The 19238-nt window shown below is 58.3% G+C and overlaps 1 protein-coding gene across 1 annotated transcript; it reads left to right on the forward strand.

Moving 5' to 3' along the window:
• The first annotated feature begins 1661 nt into the window (after positions 1-1661).
• On the forward strand, positions 1662-18984 carry LHX6 (LIM homeobox 6). The gene is made up of 10 exons (XM_068413773.1): positions 1662-1736; positions 2231-2371; positions 2513-2695; positions 2771-2892; positions 8420-8640; positions 11257-11357; positions 11438-11533; positions 13235-13409; positions 13580-13683; positions 15284-18984. Exons 1-10 carry the CDS (start codon positions 1662-1664, stop codon positions 15302-15304), a joined length of 1239 nt encoding a protein of 412 aa, XP_068269874.1. The 3' UTR covers positions 15305-18984.
• The last annotated feature ends 254 nt before the right edge of the window (positions 18985-19238 follow it).

The raw sequence follows: 19238 nt of genomic DNA on the forward strand, positions 1-19238 counted from the left end.
ATGCGGCGGGCTCTGGAGCCGTGAGTAGGGAGGTTGGCAGGCTGGTGGTGGGAAGGAGAGCTGGGCTTGGCGCCTGGCCCCCCTGAGGAGGAGTGTGGGGCTTTCTTACCTCTGGCCTGTGGTCCTGTACCCTTAGGGCTTGCTTTGCTTCCCCTCTATTTCCAGCAAATCCCTGGGGGCAAGGTGAGGTACCAAGGACCACGCTCACCCTGTCCATGGTGCGCGTTTTCCTTCAACAATCTTCCTGCCTATGGTGAGACTCCCTTGGGACAGGTACGACATCATGCCTTCACCCAGGGGAACATAAAACGTGCCCAACCCCTGATCACAGGAGTCTTGCTGGTTTGCTTGGTGACATGCAGCCTCCTTGTCACTGCCTCGTACGAGCTCCAGCGCGGGTGGGAGGGAGCACGCGGAGGGTAAGTAAGGGGATGGAGTTGGTGCTCATACCCTGTGACTCCACCGCTTTGCATTCCCCCAGCACAGCCTGGCTCTGCTCCTGGTGCAGGCAGCAGCTGTGTAACTCGGGCTGTGGAGATCTACCCGCTCTCAGCAGGCAGCGAGGGCAGGAGAGCAGCTGCCCACAGGGCCAAGACTTGATCCCAAGGCTGGGGAAGCGCAGAGGCTGGGATGAAGCCACCCTGTTCCTGGGCCTGCAGGGCCCAGAGTGCCTGGTCTGTAATACTCGAGAAAGCTGTCGGCGTTGCCGTGTTGCGGTGGGCCGCGGCCGTTACAGCCCTGCATCGCGCTCGGGTGCAAACAAAACCCTCATCGCCCTGTTGCGCCGGGCGCTGCGTAGGGGGGCAGACAGCTTTCGTGGCTGTGTCCGTGAAAACTCCTACGTGTTTCTTCTGGAGCAGTCAGAGCTGATTCAGTCCCTGCCAGCGTGGACGAGTGGTTTAAATTGTCCTTTCTCAGCACCGCTCCTCCGCACTTGTCCGTCTCCCTGCCTGCAGGGCCGAGGGCAGCGGGGAGGATGAGCTGGCCGGCCTCGGGCTGAGTTTCCTGGGGGTTTCTCGGGCTTCCTTGCAACCTCGATGTTTAAACCTAATGTCTTGTATTTATTCTAAAATGCCTTTCATCTGATTTCCCTCTCGGTTAACAATTTAGCTGTCAAAATCAATAACGGCGAGGATCCATCCCCGGCCGCCATCAGCTCACGTTACCGTCCTGCAATTACTCCGTGGTGGAACCGCTGCCGGGGCTTTGCTGGGGAATTATCAGGTTACTAATGAAGGCCGGGCCGAGGCGGGCGGCCAGACGCCGCGGCGGTGGGTGCCATCCCCGCTGCCGCACCCCATCCCGCCCCGCGGGCAGCGGGGGGCTGCGGGGCAGCGGCCGGTCCCGGCGGTGCGGGGCGGTGCCGGCCCGGCCCGTGCGCCCCGTCGGGGCGGGCAGCGCCCGTGCGGCGGGGCAGGACCGGGCCGGAGCGGGACCCCCGCTGCGCCCGCGGGCGGTGCCGCCGCCGCAGGTAGCGGGGCCCGGCGGGGCGGGCGGCCCCCGGGGCGCGGCGGGGGGGCGCCGCTTCCTGCCCGGCCCGCGGCCGCCCCCGGCGGGGGAGCGGGGCCGGCGCGGCTCCCCGCCCTTCCTGCCGCGGCCGCGGGACGCGCCGCCCGCGGGCACGGAGCGCGGCGGCGGGCGGAGCGGGGCGCGCCCGCCCCATGCACCGGAGCCATGAGGGCGGGCAGCCCCGGGGCCCGGGCCGCCGCGCTCCGGCCGGCGCCGAGGCGGGCAAGGTGAGCGCCGCTGCTGCCGTCGGGGGCCGGGAGCGGGGCCGGGCCGGTACGGGGGCCGGGGCTGGGGCCGGGTCAGGACCGCTCGCTGCCTCCCGCGCCCGAAGGGAGGATTTTCCATCCCGGCGTTTTCTGGGGCGTTTTGTGCTCGGCGGAGGGAGAGGGGGAAGAATTTCGATTTTTAATTACTACCATTAAAAAAATCAAATTTGCAATTCTTTGGGTGGCCTGATGGATTCCCTGATTGACAGCCGGAATTGACACTCTGGGTACCTCTTATCTCGGGCATTTACGGCAATTTCTAATTGCAGGTAGTTTGTGGGGTTTTTTCAGCGCTTTGGCTCGCATGGGAACCGAGCGATTACTTCAAGAGGCCCGGGTTAAGTGCAGCCAGGGAGAGAATTCAATCCACATTCAAATTGCTTCATTAAAGAGACGCAGCTTTTGTTGCGAAGGATTTAAATGGCCACTAGAAAGTTCTTATTTATTGTTTTGAGGCGGTTTATATAGGGTGCCCCGCGCTCGCCCGGCGTATGGAGCCGCAGCCTCCCTCTCCCGCTCTCTCCCGCAAGGTGATGCCGCCGGAGCCGCTGCCCAAGGGGAGCGCCCGCTGCCTCGACCCGCACGCCCGCGCCATGGTAAGCGGGGCCGGGGGCTGGCGGGGACCCTCCGGGACGTGCCGGGACCCATCGGGCCGGGGGCTGCGGGGACGCGCTGGGCCGGGGCTGCGGGGGATGGTGGGGCCCCGTCTTACGGCCCCGCGGCGGCTCTGCCCGCAGTCGCAGCCCGACGGGGAGCCGCTGCCCGGCGCCCTGGAGAAGGAGGACGCCCGCTCGGCGCCCAGCACCCCATCCACACCGTCCGTCTGCTCCCCGCCATCCTCCTCCTCCTCCACGCCGTCGGCCGGCAAGAACGTCTGCTCCAGCTGCGGGCTGGAGATCCTCGACCGGTACCTGCTCAAGGTGAGCGGCGGCGGGGGACGGCGGGCGGCGGGGGCCGGCGGGAGGACCCGGGTCTCAGCCCCTTCTCTGCCGCAGGTGAACAACCTCATCTGGCACGTCCGCTGCCTGGAGTGCTCCGTGTGCCGCACCTCGCTGCGGCAGCAGCACAGCTGCTACATCAAGAACAAGGAGATCTTCTGCAAGATGGACTACTTCAGGTAGGGGACACGGGCTGGGGGGCAGCTCTGCGCCGAAACCCCGGCTCCGGGGGGGCTCAGCGTCCTCGCCGGCTGCCGAGGGGCCGCGTCCGTTCCGGCACTGGTAGGGGAGAAGGTTTGGAAAAGCCGCGGGGCTCCCCGGAGCAGCCCGGCGGAGCGGCGTCCCCTCGGGGCCCGGGGAGGAAGGAGGTTTGTGGTGAAGCCACAGCACCTCCCGGAGGGCTTCCTGACCCCCCCGCCTCGCTGCCGGGTGCCCCAGACCCCCAGCCGGGGCTGTGCGGGCTGCCCCGAGCCCCGGAGCCCCTCGGCACGGCGGCGGGAGCCTCTCGGCGCCGGCTGCGCGGGGATGGTGCGGTGGAAAACTGTCCCCTCGCCTGGGGACGTGCCGGTTGGACGGCATCGCCCCGGAGGGTAACGTGTACCTGACGGTTTGCGGTGCCGAACGGCTTTTAGAAATCTCTGTCTGCGCCGTAGCATCAGTACAAATGCCGAAGCGTCGGTGCGGGAGTGCGTTAAAGAACCGAAACAAATTCCTGGCAGCGCAAACCGCGGCGGCCGGGTCGGGGCTCGCTAAGCGCCGCGGGGTTCGGTCCGGACCCGCGTCCCCCGGGCAGCGTGTCCTGCAGGGAGGCTGCTTTTGGCTTCGACAGAAGCTTTTTGGTTGTTAACCTGAAACCACAAATTCTCCCTCAAAAGAGTGGCGTGAGGGGATGGAGGATCCTGAGCTCCTCACTGGGGTTTGAGTAAATATCAGAGCTCCGCGCTCTGACTTTCCTTGTCTCATCAGGATGCGGGAATGCGGTTTGCCCCGGGAGGAAGGGGAACCGCGGGCAGGCAATGAGAATGACCCCGGCGAGGGGCGCAGGGGACCGCAGCATCCCCTCGCCGCGGCGGAGAGGGCCGGGGGTGCCTCCGCGGATAGCGGGGCCGTGGGCAGGGCGTGCTCAGGAGGAAAAACCTTCGAGACTTCGCTAGCGGTTTTTTATCGTGAGGGTCTCCAAATCCTCGCGGAACGGCGGCTCAGCCCCGTCCCGCCGGGCTCGGTGCGGCCGCGGGTGCGCGGTTCCTCGGGCTGCGGGGAGCCGGATCCGGCCCCGCCGCGCTCCGCGTCCTACCCAGGTCTTACCGTTATGATTTTTTAAAATTGCTATTTTTTGGTGTTTTCACCGAAATTTCCTTCGTTCTCGACAGAAAGGTTTGGGGAGGTCCGCGGTGCCGTGGTGCTGCTCCGGGGCACTTTCAGCCGTTTTCATTAATTAATAACCGTTCCGATGCCGTTGATGTTCGGTTTTTAAGAGCGGACCTTTCCGAAGGCGGTTTTAAAATAGCGACTGGATCCCTAAATTGCCTTCGAGCAAACCCAGCGATTCACATCCGTTAAAAACAAGCCCCTTTGGCCAGAACCCCCCGAGCAGCAGCGGCCGCTGCCCGGTCCCTGCCCGCCGCGCACCGGGGGTGCCGAAGGGAAACCAAAACGAAAATCGCCAAAGGCGCCGCGGGACCCCCCTGGTTGCGGGGCGGCTGCAGCGGGGGGCGGGGGGGCTCCCGGACCGCGCTTCGCACTCGCCTTTTTGCTGAAAAATAAGGGTTGGATTTTTTTGGGGGCGATGAAACGCGGAGCGGCGGGAGCTGCGGGAGCGGCAGCGCTCGGGGCCGGGCGGGTGCGGGGCCGCCCCGCTCCCCTCAGCCCCGCGGGGCCCGCTGCGACCCTCGGCCGAGCCCCGGGCCCGGTGCGGAGCCCGCGGGGTCGCTCCCACCGTCTCCGGGGGCAGCCGTGGCGGAGCCCGCCGGGTTGAGCTGCTGCCATCGGTGTCGGTCTGCGGCTGGGAGCCGCTCGCCAGGGCCGGGGCGGGTCAGGGCAGACGCCCCCCGTTTGCCCCCTGGCAAACCCGGCTCGGGTGCCACTCGCCCGGCCCCGGCCCCCTCCTGTGCCCACTTGGCCCCCGGGAGCATCCTGGCCCGCAGCCTGGCGAGCCCAGGACAGCCGGGACCCGGCACTTGGCAAAGGACAAACCTGACTCTCGAGATGGGTTTTTTCGTGTTTATTATTTGCTGCAGATGAAGTACGTGGGGTTTTTTAAAAGCAAAGCAGAAAACCCATCCTAACACGTGCGGGTCTTTGGAGCCAAGGCAGATGGGAAGGGGTGGTGGGATGCGCTCTGCACGGAGCACACGGCGGCTTTTGTCGCACCAGCGCTGATTCCCGGGAGCTGGGGCTGTTCGTGGGCAGCTGGGGCCGGGGGGCTGTCAGATGTGGGGCCATCCACGGGCACTGCCCCGCTGCCGGGTGGGCACTGCTGCCCAGTGGTGAGCGTGTTTAGGCCGGGTCTGTTCGACCTTCCCTTCTCCGTGCACGTGAGGGGCTGCGTAAGTGCTGGCGCTGCCGCGGCTCCACGGCCTGGTGTGTGTTTTTAAGCAAACGCTGCTGTTTCCTGTGTCTTGTCAAATAATTGCATTTGGCATCTAGGGCTCTAGTGCTTCGAGGAGAACCAAATTAAAATTGGAGCTCATTGAGCAGAACATTGTGTTCCCGGGCGATGCGAGGGCTGCTCACGGCCAAGCTCCCACGGCTGCGGTCGCAGGGAGGCCCGGCGTGATCCCGGGGTGATTCCTGCAGTGCCCCACTGTGACCCCCGTGACTCCCTGCCTCACTGGGCAGCCCTTGGGCATGTGAGCGTGGGGTCACTGGTGTGTGTCCCTGGGGGCTGGCACAGCAAAACAGCTGTGCCACAGGTGGGCCATTGCCCACAGCCTGGCTGTGGCCCAGGTGGCCTCCGTTGCCCCTCGCCGTTATGCCCAGCTGGGATGATGCTCCTGCTTGAGCTCTGCCGTGGCTCAGCGCGGAGAGGGACTCACTGAGGCAACCTGCTGCTGGTCTGCTGTGTGATTTGGGGTGATGTCTGGAAGCCACAGCTGACTCGGGGGACTGTGTTAGAGGCTTCCTACAGAGCTGGCCCAGGAGGGGACAGGGATGTTTAGAGCTGTGGGTGGCCCTGGGTGCTGGGTGTCCCTTGCCCTGTCCCCCAGGCAGGGATGGACAGCAGGGCTCAGGGAGCTCTGGCACCCGGGTACAAGCAGCTTGTGAGAGCCAGGATGCACCCAAGCGTCCTCCCGCCTCTGCTCTTCCTGCGCCCCAGATGTTGCGGCCGCCCCTGGGGGAGGTGGGATGACTCTCTCTGGGATGAGTCTTTCCTGGTAATGTTGGCAGTTTCCATCTCCCGGCGCTAACCATCGCAGAAAGGCAGCAGCATTCATTCACCCCACCACAAACCACCCGCGCGGGGCGTGAGCTGATGGCTCTGGCAGATGCTGCTGATGCCCCGGCCTGTGCTGCAGTGCTGGGCTCAGGGAAAGACTCTGGTTCTGCGTCTCCTGCTGCAGTGTGGCCCCGTCCCCGTTCCTGTCCCCACCAGGCGGGTGGCAGGGGCCACAGGGAGCGCCTCGCCTGATGCTGCACCGCCCCAGGGGCCGGGGCTCTCTGGGCTCTCACTGCCCGGCCAGCTCGGTGAACTGGAGTGTATTTTATTTTTGAGCTGTTATTTCCAGTGGCGACAGGTCGGGGCAGCCTGCTCACAGGTTTGTCTCCCCGTTCCTGCATCAGTGCCAGTCCCCTGCAGTGGCAATCCCCTGGTGAGGGTCCCCGTTGGGTGCCAGCGGCTGCCCGTACCCCGCTGAGCTCAGCTTGCTTTCTATAAAACCCGCTCGCTGTGGCTCGTACTGGAGGCAGGGGTTGGCCAAGAGCTGCAGATGCAGCGTCGGCGGTTGCCGGTGCCGCAGCCTCCTCCTCTGTGCCCGTGTCTGGCTGCCGAGCCTCAGCCTCTCACCCCACCAGCTCCGCGCCCTCGTCAGCCCCTGCCCTGCTCCCTGCAAACCTCCACCACCCTGGGGTCCCACCTGGCCCCGGGGGCACCGTGCTGTGGGTCTGGGACTGCCTGGGTGTCTCCCCCAGATCCCATCTGATGTGTGATGGGGACAGGTGACCTTTCCTGTGCGGTGCCCTGTGCCTCAGTTTCCCCTCGGTCCTGGCGGCACCAGGACATGCCCATCCCCGTGCTGTGCCCCCCTGTCCCTGCAGCAGGCTGTGACTCGAGTGGGGAGCGGCGATTACCACGTGCTATTAGCTCGGGTAAGCCTGCCCCTCGTTTGATACCGTTCAGTAAGGACGACTGTTTACATAGCACATTGTTCAAAGTAATTCGATTTACAGGAATGATCTTTACTTCTAAATAAAAAATTAATACAGTTCTTTTGTTTGCGCGTTTATATAAACTAGCTGGCACAAAGTCAGTTTACAACGTTCCCATCTGAAGTAAATTAGTGAAGTCTCTTAGCTAAGTCTCTGTATAATTTCAGCACAGAAATGTCCTCTCTAAGGCAGCCCCCTTTTTTTTTTTTTTCTATTTTTTTTTGGTCAGCTATGGTCAGGCTGAAAAATTTAAACCTTTCTTTTCCTCCCGGATAGTTTTGCAATTAGTAATCCCAGCACAGGATGGTCTTTCTGTGTCTCGTGGAGCCCGCCGTGGGCGGCAGCTCTGCGGCGCGGGGCCGGGCACGGGCAGACCCAAAAACCCAACGCTGGGCGCGGGCGTCTCGTGGCGGTGTTTTGTGCCTGTGCGGTCAGGGCTGCGTCGGAGCCAGCGCCAGCTCTGCGGTGATGGGAGATGCTCGCTTCTCCCCTGCTGCTCTTGCTGCATTTATTTGTTTGAGCAGCGCCGATACCAAAACGCAGAAGCCAAACCAAGGCCGTGCCTGGCCCTGCCCGCGCTGTGGGCAGCGCTTCCCAGCCGGCGCTGGCCCGCAGACATGGGGGGCCACGTCTGCTGCTCCCGTGACCCGCCCGCAGCGTCCTGGCAGAACCAGGGTTTTTCAGAAGCGCCTGCAAACACCCAGCGCCCGGCACGGGGCTCCTGGCCGTCTTGTTGCCTCTCCTTGTTGCCACTGAGCTGCTTTCCAGCGGAACTCACTCGAGCGCGATCATCATCCTCTCGCAGTGAGGAGACTCCTGGTCGGAGGAAAAGCAGATGCATGCGGCTGTACGTGTGAGGAGAAAACACATGTTTTGATTTATGGCAACGGAGAGAACCGGCTCTGACACAGTTCCCATCCGAGTCTCACGCTGGCTGTTATCAAAATAAAAAGCCCACGGGCTTGGGAGCTGATTCATGGTGCTGCGTCACTGCAGCCCCTCGGTCGCGTCTGGCGCCGTGGGGCTGCGGCGAGTCACACCCTGCCTGTGCCCCTGCCTGCACCCCTGCCCGCGCTGCCCTGCCGCGGGGGGGGTGGCATCAGTGGGGTGGTTTCGTTGCAGCCCTTTCCCACGTCGTTGTTTGTGGATCGACGGGGCGAGTGATGGGGCTGGCAGCAGCACCCATGCCCTGGCGTCGCGTTGTGTGCCCTCGCCCTGCCTGCCCTCGCCCTGCCTGCCCTCGCCCTGCCTGCCCTCGCCCTGCCTGCCCTCGCCCTGCCTGCCCTCGCCCTGCCTGCCCTCACGCTGCCTGCCCTCACGCTGTCTCTTCTCCTCCCGCAGCCGGTTCGGTACCAAGTGTGCCCGCTGCGGCAGGCAGATCTACGCCAGCGACTGGGTGCGGCGAGCGCGGGGCAACGCCTACCACCTCGCCTGCTTCGCCTGCTTCTCCTGCAAGCGGCAGCTCTCCACCGGCGAGGAGTTCGGCTTGGTGGAGGAGAAGGTGCTGTGCCGGATCCACTACGACACCATGATAGAGAACCTCAAGCGAGCGGCAGAAAACGGTACGCAGCCCCAGCGCCGCGGTCGTGGCCTCGCCCCGGGCCGTCCCTGTCCCCTGTGCTGACCCTCATCACGGGGGGGCCGGTCCTGTCATTGCCAAAAGGGGGTGATGGGTGGCCCCAGGGGGAGTGGAGCATGAGGCCCTGGGTTGGCAGAGGGCTCCTGGGGGTGGCCAACGTGCCCGTGGCTCGTGGGAGACCTGTGTGCTGGGGACAAGCCCCTGGTCCCCATCCCGGCCCCGTGCAGCCCGGCGCACCACGTGCAGCGAGTGAGGAAGCCGCTGGGATGTTGAGGCCATGAGTCATAAATCTAGAAGGTGGGAAAGCTGGCGATCCGACAAAGCCTTCCCATCATTTTCCACCCTCCCTGCCCGCCCGCGGACGTGCCGCTCCCAGCTGGACCGCGCCGCGCGCTGCCGTCCCCACCACGGCACGCCACAAGGAGCCGGCCGGCCTCTGCTCTCCCAGTCGCCATCGAGTCCCGCTCCCACCAGGGCCGGGCTGGTGACACCAAGGTCACCCAGAGCAGCACCCCTCTCCCCTTGGGCACAGCCCCATCCTCCTGCGTGGCTGTGGCCAGAGAGACGCTTGGAGGAATGAATTGGTGGGGTCAGTCCAACGTGGTGCGCGGGGAGGCCAGGCAGCGCCGGGGCTGTCCGGGTGCGTTGGAAAGCACTTGAGATATGATGACATGGCAGCGACTGGAGCTCGGGGGAGCAGGCAGCCTCCTGGGCTGGTGCTGTGGGAGCTTGGCCGTGCCTGGGGCAGGGGGGAGCCTGGCTGGGTCCTGCCCCACTGGCTGGGGCCAAGGCCAGGTCCGTCCCCTTCCCGCGCTTGTGTCTGTGGGGAGCGATGGCAGCGGTGTCTGTGAGGCCATTTGCTTTTATCATGTGGGCACTGCACTGGGTGAGGGGAGGCTGCCCGGGGACGCTGTGCAGCTGCAGAGTCACCAAGAGAAGTGCCCAGGGCCGCCTTCCCACAGGCTCCCGTGCCCAGGACCCTCCCGGGGCTGGGGCTGCACTGGGGCATTGCCCCCAGGCAGGAGCAGGGCTCCAGCCCTCTGTGCCCCTGGCTGGCGCTTGGTGGGCACGAGGAGGCAAACGCCGTGTCCCAACCCGGGCAGCATGTGGAAGCCATTAACAACCTACCATGAGAATAATCAGTGTTTCTGTTTACAGTGTTTGAGTAAGAGGATGAAAACGGTGCCCGGTCGGGCTGGGAGGGTCCCGGCTCGGGACGCAGCTCGTGGTGTGTTGGGGGACAGGGACAGCGGGGAGCAGGGACAGCGGGGCCTGGAGGAGCAGGCTGGTGTGAGGACGGCAGGGTCTGGTGCTGGGGCGTCCCGCAAAGCCGTTACCACAGCCGAGGGCTAGTGCGGTGGGTTTGTGGCTGCTCATAGGGACGTGCTGGTGTGGGCTGAGCCCCACAGTGTCGGGGCAGTGCTGGGTCATGCGGTGAGTGTCCTGTGTGGGTACCTGTGTCCAAGCGTCCCCTGGGTTTGAGAAGGGGATGGGATCGCTCTAGATAGCTGCAGTTGCTGCGGAGTTGGAGGGCCACGCTCCCCCCCTCCAGTAATTACCCAGCAATTTCTTCTGCACATGAGGTTTTACATACAAGAAAAATAAACAGATGTTGCTGAAGTCAGAGTCCCATTCATCATCCGAAAAGAACAAGTCAAACTATATGAGAAAGTCCTTCAACTCAAGCCAAGACAATCACAGCCCGGTCCAGCTCGCAGAGCGAGCGCCGGGTTGTGCAGGCGCATCCTGGGAGCGGGGCGAGCGCCAGCCCCGCTCAGGCATCCTCCCTCATCCATCACTCGTCGGTGCTTCGCCCGCACTGCCGAGAGCGGCTTAGCGTGACGTGGGCTGCAGTGGGGACCCCGGTGAGGAATGAGGGACCCCGGCTCCGGCCGCCTTCCCTGCAGGCTCCGTAGCTGCGCGGGCACGGCTGGGCTCGCCCCGATGCCGTGCTTGGGGGGTGGACAGTCCCCCCACAGCGCGTCCTGCTTAGTGTGGTTGATGCTCAGAGCACAGGTACCCCGAGGCCAGGGGGATGGCACTGCTCCTGCTGCTGCTCTGGGACCCAGGAGGAGATCAGGGTGCTGGGAGGATTTGGGTCTGGGGAAAGGAGCAAAGAGCCCATTGAAACGCTCTGAGCAAATGAAACAACTGATGGAGGCAGCGCTTGCAGGGGAAGACGGGGTCGCAGGGAGCAGCGTAGGGCAGGGGTGATGGATGTCAGTGAGCCCCCAGAGGCAGGGTCCCCTTCGGAGCCGCCTGCTGAAGGATGCGGCCAAGCGGTGACTGCAAGTCGGGGCCAGTGGGACATTGCCCCGAAATCCATCTTCCTGCTGCCTTTTCCCCGTCCCTCATTCCCCGCATCTTCCTCCAACTTGCTGCATTTTTCTTAATTCAACGGTAAAATTCTCAGGGCCGGCGGTGTGTCCTGGAGGGGCTCAGCAGCCCGGGGCAGCTCCCGAGCAGCGGTGCTGGCTCCACTCTTGCTGCGGGTGCCCCCCGCCGCGGTGCTGGGTCTGTTCCCCCCCAGTTGAGCGGCCGTCGCACGCGGGTGGTCAGGGGAGCTCCTGATCTGCAGCACCTGGGTCTTATCTCGTAGGCAACGGGATCACGCTGGAGGGGGCTGTGCCCTCGGAGCAGGACAGCCAGCCGAAGCCGGCCAAGAGGGCCCGCACCTCCTTCACCGCCGAGCAGCTGCAGGTAGCGGGGCTGGGCTGGGGGGGCCGAGGGGCCGCGGCTGCCCGGCCTCATCCTGACCCCCTCTCTCCGCTCCCCCCCAGGTCATGCAGGCACAGTTTGCTCAGGACAACAACCCCGACGCACAAACGCTTCAGAAGCTGGCGGACATGACGGGGCTGAGCCGGAGAGTCATTCAGGTGAGGGGCGGCTCGGGCGGGCAGGGACGGGCACCAGGGCCGAGGAAGGGGGCCGAGGAGGTGCGCCAAAAGGCTGGTGCTAGCCAGGGCTTATGTCCCTGTACCCCTCGCTCCCGCACATCAACCCCGGGACTTGCCGCATCCAGCAGCTTCGTGCTGCCTCACCGGGGTGTTGGCTTCACCAGGTCCCGTAGCAATGCCAGCACTGTCCTTTCTCTGTCCTGCTCGTGGGTTTTCTATTTGTTTTTTCATCTTATGATGCAATGATTAAAAAAAAAAAGGAACCTAGTAGGGACTGAGGGAAATGTCCCCTCTGCAGCTCCCAGCTCGCCATCCCCGCAGGCAGCCCCGGCTTTGCTCCCCGGTGACATTTGTACTCGTCACTTTAATGTTCTGCTGACACACTTTCTGCATACAATAAAAACATGAGCGATTAAAATAAATTTGGAGCTTTCATCCAGGGTTGTTTTGCCAACGACACATTCAAATTTCTTGTGTGAAAATCTGGCGCGAGCCTCAGTTATTGAGATTCATCGTTTAGCTCAGGATCAGGCAGTCTGCACGCTGGGCTATTTTTTATGCGAATATTTTTTAAGGGCGCTTTGAACAGGAAACAATCTGTCAAACGCTTTCGCCTGTTTCCTTCTCTGTGGTCCAGCGTGCGCGACCTCAGCGAGCTGATCTTCTCGCAGCCTTGGAGAAGGTTTTTACTCCCCGCTACCTTTCAAAAATTAAAGCAGAAGAAAGAAATCACAGCATTAGCACAACCCCCCCCACCTCCATGCACATTTTAACTCCAGGATGTAATCCCCTAACTATTCCTTTAATTACAAGCAGCGCGGTACGGTCAGAGGGCTCATACCTGCTGCTCAGATGGAGTAGGGCTGTTTCCCACAGTACCCTCCTTTCTCAGCTTTCATGTGCTGCTGGTGTGGTTTTTTGAATACAATAAACCACAAGTGATTAAAACAATACTGTTTTCATCATTCCTGAAGTCACGTCTTCTAGTCCAAGCTTTTGCTTGGTTTTGTTTCCCCTTGTCTCTTGCCCTGCCAACGCTCACGCATTTCCCAGCTGATCTCAGCCCTGCTTTTAGGCCAGGCTAGGTGGGGTGAAGGTAGAAATCTAAATAAGACCTTGATGGGTGCTACCATCATGTGCCGTGGAAGCCGTGCAAGGATGAGGCTTTCTGCCTGCAGGGATGGATGGACCCAGGCAAAGCTCCGCTGGCCAGTACGGTGCTGGTCCCAAGGGCTCTCATGGCCCTTCGAGCTCGGGGAGAAGCTTGCCATTGAAATTATTTTAGTGTGGAAGGGAATAGTGTGATAGTTAATGTGAGTTTCTGCATCACCTAGTCAGGGTGTTTCACTCAGTGACTCCTGTGACAAGCTTGAAAGTTTTAATTACCCTGCTGAAGAATGGGGTTGGTTTTGACCAAGACAAATTAATAGTAGAGATGCCACTTTGGGCATCTTAATGTCTGTACTGTCTTCAGACAAAGCTCTTGCTCTAGCAAGTGTAAAACAAAGCTATGGAAGCTGGTGAAATGCTGGTGAGGTATTTCAGCATGCAGATTTCTAAATTTGATTCCTTTTTTTAAAATATTTGGAAGAGACACACCCATCATACGGTCTTGGTGAAGGACCATGCTTTAATCCAAGTGTCTCTCCATTGACACAGGGTTTGGTGCTTTTGTTTCAGGTTTGGTTTCAAAACTGCAGAGCCCGCCATAAAAAACACACCCCCCAGCACACGGTGCCGCCCTCGGGAGCCCCCCCATCCCGCATCCCTTCCTCGCTCTCCGATGACATCCACTACTCGCCCTTCAGCAGCCCGGAGCGGGCCCGGATGGTGACGCTGCACGGATACATAGAAAGTAAGTGCCCAGGTGGCCAGAGTAAAAGGTGGCTCCTGCTGTGCCTCCGCCTGATCCACCTCTGCTGCCACGTGTGTCCCGAGCTGCTCCCCGGTGGACGCCTGACCGTGCCGGTGGCAGGGCGTGTGTTGTTTGTAGTAACAGAGGCTGAAGCCTCTTCTCATCCACAGGTCAGGTACAGTGTGGACAAGTGCACTGTAGACTTCCCTACACTGCTCCACCAGTGCACCTCAAAGCAGACATGGAAGGACCACTATCTAACAGGGCTGAGAAGGTAATTGTAGTCCCTGTTTGGGGCCAAACCTCAACTGTAGCAAAGCTTGTTGTGTAACACCATTGCCACTGCCATCTCTTGTCAGCATCACTGCTCCCCATCACCTCTGGCAGCTCCCGCCCTAGATGGATGTACCAACTGTGGGTCAAAATGGCATCGCTTTCTTCTTCCCCAAATACCCCTCGTTGTGGTGATGTGCTGGGGTGCTGTGCCTGCGTTCAGGGAGGCTTTTGGCATCCTCCTGCCTGGCCTCCTCTCTCTGGTTTCTCCCCTTCTCCGTTCTGCTCCGTCCCTCTGCTGCCTGCACGCACTGTCTGTGCCAACAGCGACTGGCTGTTCACAGCGGAGCAGGGGGGACCTTTAGCATGTGCTGACTTTCCAGTTTTCCATAAGTTAATAGGAAAGATTCATTTCTTGGGGATTCCAGGATTGCTTAAAAAAAACCCAACTGGCTGTTACAGTATCTGAAGTAGGAATGTTATTTCACAATGTCTGGCCAGGAAACAGTGTTGCATACTGATATTTTTCTGTTCAGCACTTAAAGTAGCTGTTTGTTCTGACACACAGCTTACTTGGGGGCAAGGCTTCTGAAATATGCTTAGGTTCATAAGATTTTATTTAGGATCCCAATTTAAGTGGCTTCATTTGTAGGAAACATTGAGCCTTTGGCAACTCTTATTGGTTTTAGCTTTCGTCTTTACTGTTAGAAGTTCTCAGCATCTCTTTTCAAATCTCTCTATTCAGTGCAGCAACTGCAGATTTTTGAGCTCTGTTTTGATAAGCACAAGCAGGGGTACAGCCAAGTTACTTTTTCAGTCTAAATGCTGCCATTTTATCATGATATCTGCACAGCAAGAATGGAGAGTTTTCAGAAAATATTATACAGTCCTGGTGCTGTCATTCAGAGAAACTTCCATGCAGCGAGTAGTTCCTGTGATTTAAGTGCAATTACTTGCTGGCAGCTGTTGCAGAACTGGGTTCTCAGGCTGTGGAGCTGCCCCCCGACCCACTGCTTTTCCAAGCAATCACTTGTGTGTTGAATTCCTGAAACCTGAAGCAGCCTCTTCTTCCACATCCAATTTTTTTTTAAAGCAGTGATAGCTCAGTGGCTGCTTCCCCCGAGGGACGGCGAGGACAGACACCGTGTTTGCAGAGCGGCGACGTGTAGTGGTTTGGGGGCAGCCTGTGCTGATTAGCGAGTGAGGTGGGTAGAGTAAGGACTGTTGGTGATGGTCTTCCTCTTCCTTGGTAGCTGCTGTATCACAGAGCAGATAAATTAACCCCTGGTTTCAGCGCGTTGCCCAGTGTGGTGCAGTTTCAGGGCTAAAGGTGCGCCTGGAGGTGCGTGTCTCGCTCGGGCTGTGTGCTGCCATAGTCCTGTCCCTTCCCTGGCTGCTGCCCGTCCCTTCCCTGCCGGCTCCGCTCCGTGGGCAGGGCTGGTGCCTCCCGGGCAGACGGTGGTTCCAGAGATGGGTTTTCCGTGGGGCAGCGGCTCCCGCAGCGGCACACATGTCTGTTCAGTTGGTCTCTGAGAACACGTTCCCGCTGCGAGGGCTGTCTCTGGAAGCAGCTAACGCTCGCCCCTCGTTTTTCCCACTAGGTCATCCTCTTCCAGTACTGACCACGCAAACCCTCCCTCATCTGCCCACGGCGCTCCCAGCCCCGCTGCCCCTCAGCCGCTGAGACACAGCGTCCGGCCCGAGGCAGCAGTTACCAGCCACGCAGGAGAAACTCAGATCCAGCATTCTCAGTTCTTTCCATTGACCGGCACCGAACGTCCACTGTTATTTCTCCAGCGACACTCTGTGTATGTGTGTGTTGAGTGCAGAGTTACATTTTTCACTTGTTTCTTGTGGACTTGTAGAATGACCGTGAGTCCCTCCAAGGCGATGCCAGACACAGTCAAAATTAGTGACTCTACTGTGCTTGCAACTCTTGCTCCCAAACCCACGGGAAGATGAACAAACCAGAACACGCTGAGTCTCAGGGGGGTCAATGATCACCTCTGAACACGAAGGAGGAATTTACGTGGTTTGGCCTGATTCTCTTTTTGCACCAGTGAAGCGCTGTCGGTTCCCGGACATCCCTCCTTATGTCCATGTGTGAAATCTGAAATGGGCTTTTTTGGCTCAGCAACTCGATATATACGCAGACCTTCCTGAGCCAAACTCGCGGGTAGCTGAGACTCCGCTAAGTGGAAAACACAATGCCAGCTGGAAATAGGCAGTTTTTGTTCCTCCTCAAAGTGCTTTAGAATCACATGTCCTTTGATCACTCTAAGGTAAGTCAATCTTAGTGTTTTCCCCCCCGTTTAATAGGAGGGGAAACCAAGATGTCCTAAACCAAGAGGAACTGTGGGGGTTGGTGGCAGAGCCAGGTTTAGCACTCTGAAGCTTTTGATTGCCGACTTGTTCTTAGAGCACTGAATATCCCTCTCCTCTCACAGCCATCTACCAAATCTTTGTTTTTTTTTTTTTATTTTTTACTCTTGTTCTTTATTAACAAGCTACTTTATTTCCTTGGAGTCATATTAGACCATAAATGGGTGATTTCAGAATGTATCTACACAAAACTCTCAGACACTCCGCACTCTGGGACTGGGAAATCCTCAGTGGAAGCTGACCATAAATGTGTAGAAATGTTCTGCCCTGGTGTGGACCCAAGTTCAGTCGGTGGAAACAGAGGGGTAGAAACCAGCCCAGCTAACAAGGCGAGACCGGCAGTAAGGCCAGCAGGAACAGTCGCTAGCTGAGCGGATGGCAACGTGATGACGTATTCCTTTTCTGTCAGCGACTCTCTGGTTCCCTCTGCCCCCCTGTTGTTCTCCTTGCTGGAGTAGGGCTGTGGCTCCTGCCAAGTCCTCAGCTGAAGGCACAGCCCAGGAGCACCGTGGCCAGCGGGGCAGGCACCACAGGGCTCATTGCAACAGCAAAGGAAGCGCTCAGCAGCCCGGCCCCAAATCGGGAAAAAACCTCTCAAATGATCCTTCATGGACAGTAATAACAAACAGTAACCAAGGAACCTTTGCCAGCCCTTCTCAGTTTGCACCGAGCCAGGAGCAGGTCTGCAGTGAAACCTCTCTCCACGCAAGCACACGGGTCTGTCTTGCTGCTAAGGGTCTGCGAGGCCACGTTTCCAAGAATGTGAAAGCCCACCACGAGCCACCGTTAGCGCGTACTATGACCGAGCTGGGCCTGAGGAGCAGAAGACAGGAATCCATCCCTTGCATAACTTGTTTTTAATTTGAACTGTAGATACATGTGTGTTTCTCCCTGGGACATCCTGGATCAATCTCCAACACGGGCCAAGTGGGCAGCCCTCCCGCTGCTTTGGCCAGCCTGGACTGCACGCACGGCAAGCCTTCTCCTGAGCGTGCCCCCGAGCTCTGTGTGACAGCGACGGCCGGCCGCGGGCACGCTCGCTGCCCTGGGCACGCGGGGAACAGCGTGAGGAGACGCGGGTGTCTGCTGAGGTGGCCACCAAGGTCTCTTGGTTTGAGAAGTAACTGAGTACAAGCATGCATTGGTATTTGTTGGAACAAATATATATATATATACACACACACACACACACCCTGCTCTGTGTGTGTGTGTGTATATATTTTTAAAAGCAGAGAGAAAAGAGAGTGATGGTAACACCTTGGACAGTTAGGCCAGTATTCTATCTAGTTGCAACCAGCAGCTCACAGCTCTATCCCCAATTTAAAATATTTGAAAGGAGAGAGGAAATTAAGTCCACAAAGTTTTATTGTCATCTCCTGATGTGCAAATAACCATTTCCAGTGTGTAGCCAGTGACAAGGCACCCGCGTGCCTGACCTGACGGGAGCCACCGCTGCAGAAGCGTGCCCTCGGGGAGGGGACAGTCACCATGTGCACCCGTTGCAGCCTCTTTTCTCCTCGTCCGTAGGAGCGTTTGTAATGTCACCGCAGGGTTGACGTGGATCGCTGTGTCCACGCACAATAGCCTTGAGATGCCGGTGGTGGTCGGCAGGGTCACCGCGGCCCGACTCATTCTCCATTTGTGCTCACGCATCCTAACGACTGTTTAGTTGTGGAATTAGTGCCATAAACGAGGGGGTAGCTGTTTCATTTGAGACTGAAGGGGAGACTTCAGGCTATAACCTGACCTGACATCCCACAGTACTTGAGATTTCCACAACTCTTTTGTTGAGGGAGAAAATGGTTTGATGCATTTCTCTTCTGTCTCAGTGGTGCAATGAAAGGGAAACTATTAAATACGTTATCTGCTAAATATCAGCTTAGTTACTGGTCAAAAAAAACCACTGTGAAATGTATATCAACGTTTTGTAACTGATACCACTGAGAGGATGGGGAGCAGAGCGCCGGGGAGCGCAGGTGCTTCTCCCTGTGGAAGGGGGCTCGCGGCTGCCCGGGGGGTGACCTGCCCCGCGCGGGCTCTGCTCGGGGCACCTTCCCCTGCAAGTAGCCAGGAGCAGCTTTGCTAACTCAGAAATCAGGCTCTGTTTATATTAAGCCCAAATTGTTTGCAAAAACTGGAAGCAATTCAGCTTGTGCAGTTTTAGAGCTAATTATGTGTATGGAAAATACTCAACTGTACCAAGAATGTAAGAAATCCTCTAATTTATTCAATACATTGTTTCACAGCGTATTTCACACTGACTGTTGCCACTGAACCAAACCTTATCTCAGGTCATTTGCATTCATCTCCTGTCTGTAGATTAAAAAAAAAAAAAATTAAAATCATTCTCATTTTCTTAGTTTATTCAGTAATTGCCAAATGGGTTCTGGCGCAGCAACACGAACTCCATGTACTAAACTTTTCCAGTTGCTATTGACAAGACCTTTTGCAGACCAAATCCAATGAAGACAGCCAGTGAAAGGCTTCTCACTCAAGTTTAATAAGGTAACTAAATATGGCTAGGGTCTGAAAGTGGAATGGGTTACAGTTTTATTACCAATTATTTTTTTCGGCTCATGCCCCAGCTAACGGTGCTTACACAACTTGCTAGTTGGGACGGGGGAGTGGGAACCGATCCTGCACTGCTATCGGTGATAGATCTGTGGGATGCCAACTATAGACACATCAGTTTTATTTCATCCACCAGTCATTTTGTTGTAGCATGTTGCAATTCTGCATGTCTTGGCTACAATGGTTAAAAAAAAATATCTCTGAATGAGTGGACAGTCAAGACTAATATTTATTTTAAAAAAGTAAAACTAAATTGTAAGCACTTTTTTGTAAAACCAATGTCTGTTTTGTTACATACTTTTAATGTTGTGCTTTGTAAATGTCTTATTTGTGTAATAAATAAAGTTAATGCAAGTAGAAGTGCTGGCACTTACATCCAGAAAATGATGTAATTCCATTTTATTTTATTTTTAAATACTTTCTGGCTTACTAATCAAGCAGCAACCCACCCAGTTTTTCTCTTTTATTATTTTGTTAAACTCTGGCTTCAGGAGAGTTCAACAAACGTTCGTAGTAAATGGATATAATTTCCTAGTTAGCAAACCAGTCATTAAAGAATACCTCTGGTGTACATTATTACAATGATCAATCAATATCAAAGTA

The sequence above is a fragment of the Nyctibius grandis genome, chromosome 16 (genome assembly GCF_013368605.1).
Source record: "Nyctibius grandis isolate bNycGra1 chromosome 16, bNycGra1.pri, whole genome shotgun sequence".
In the NCBI taxonomy this organism is placed as follows: Eukaryota; Metazoa; Chordata; class Aves; order Nyctibiiformes; family Nyctibiidae; genus Nyctibius; species Nyctibius grandis.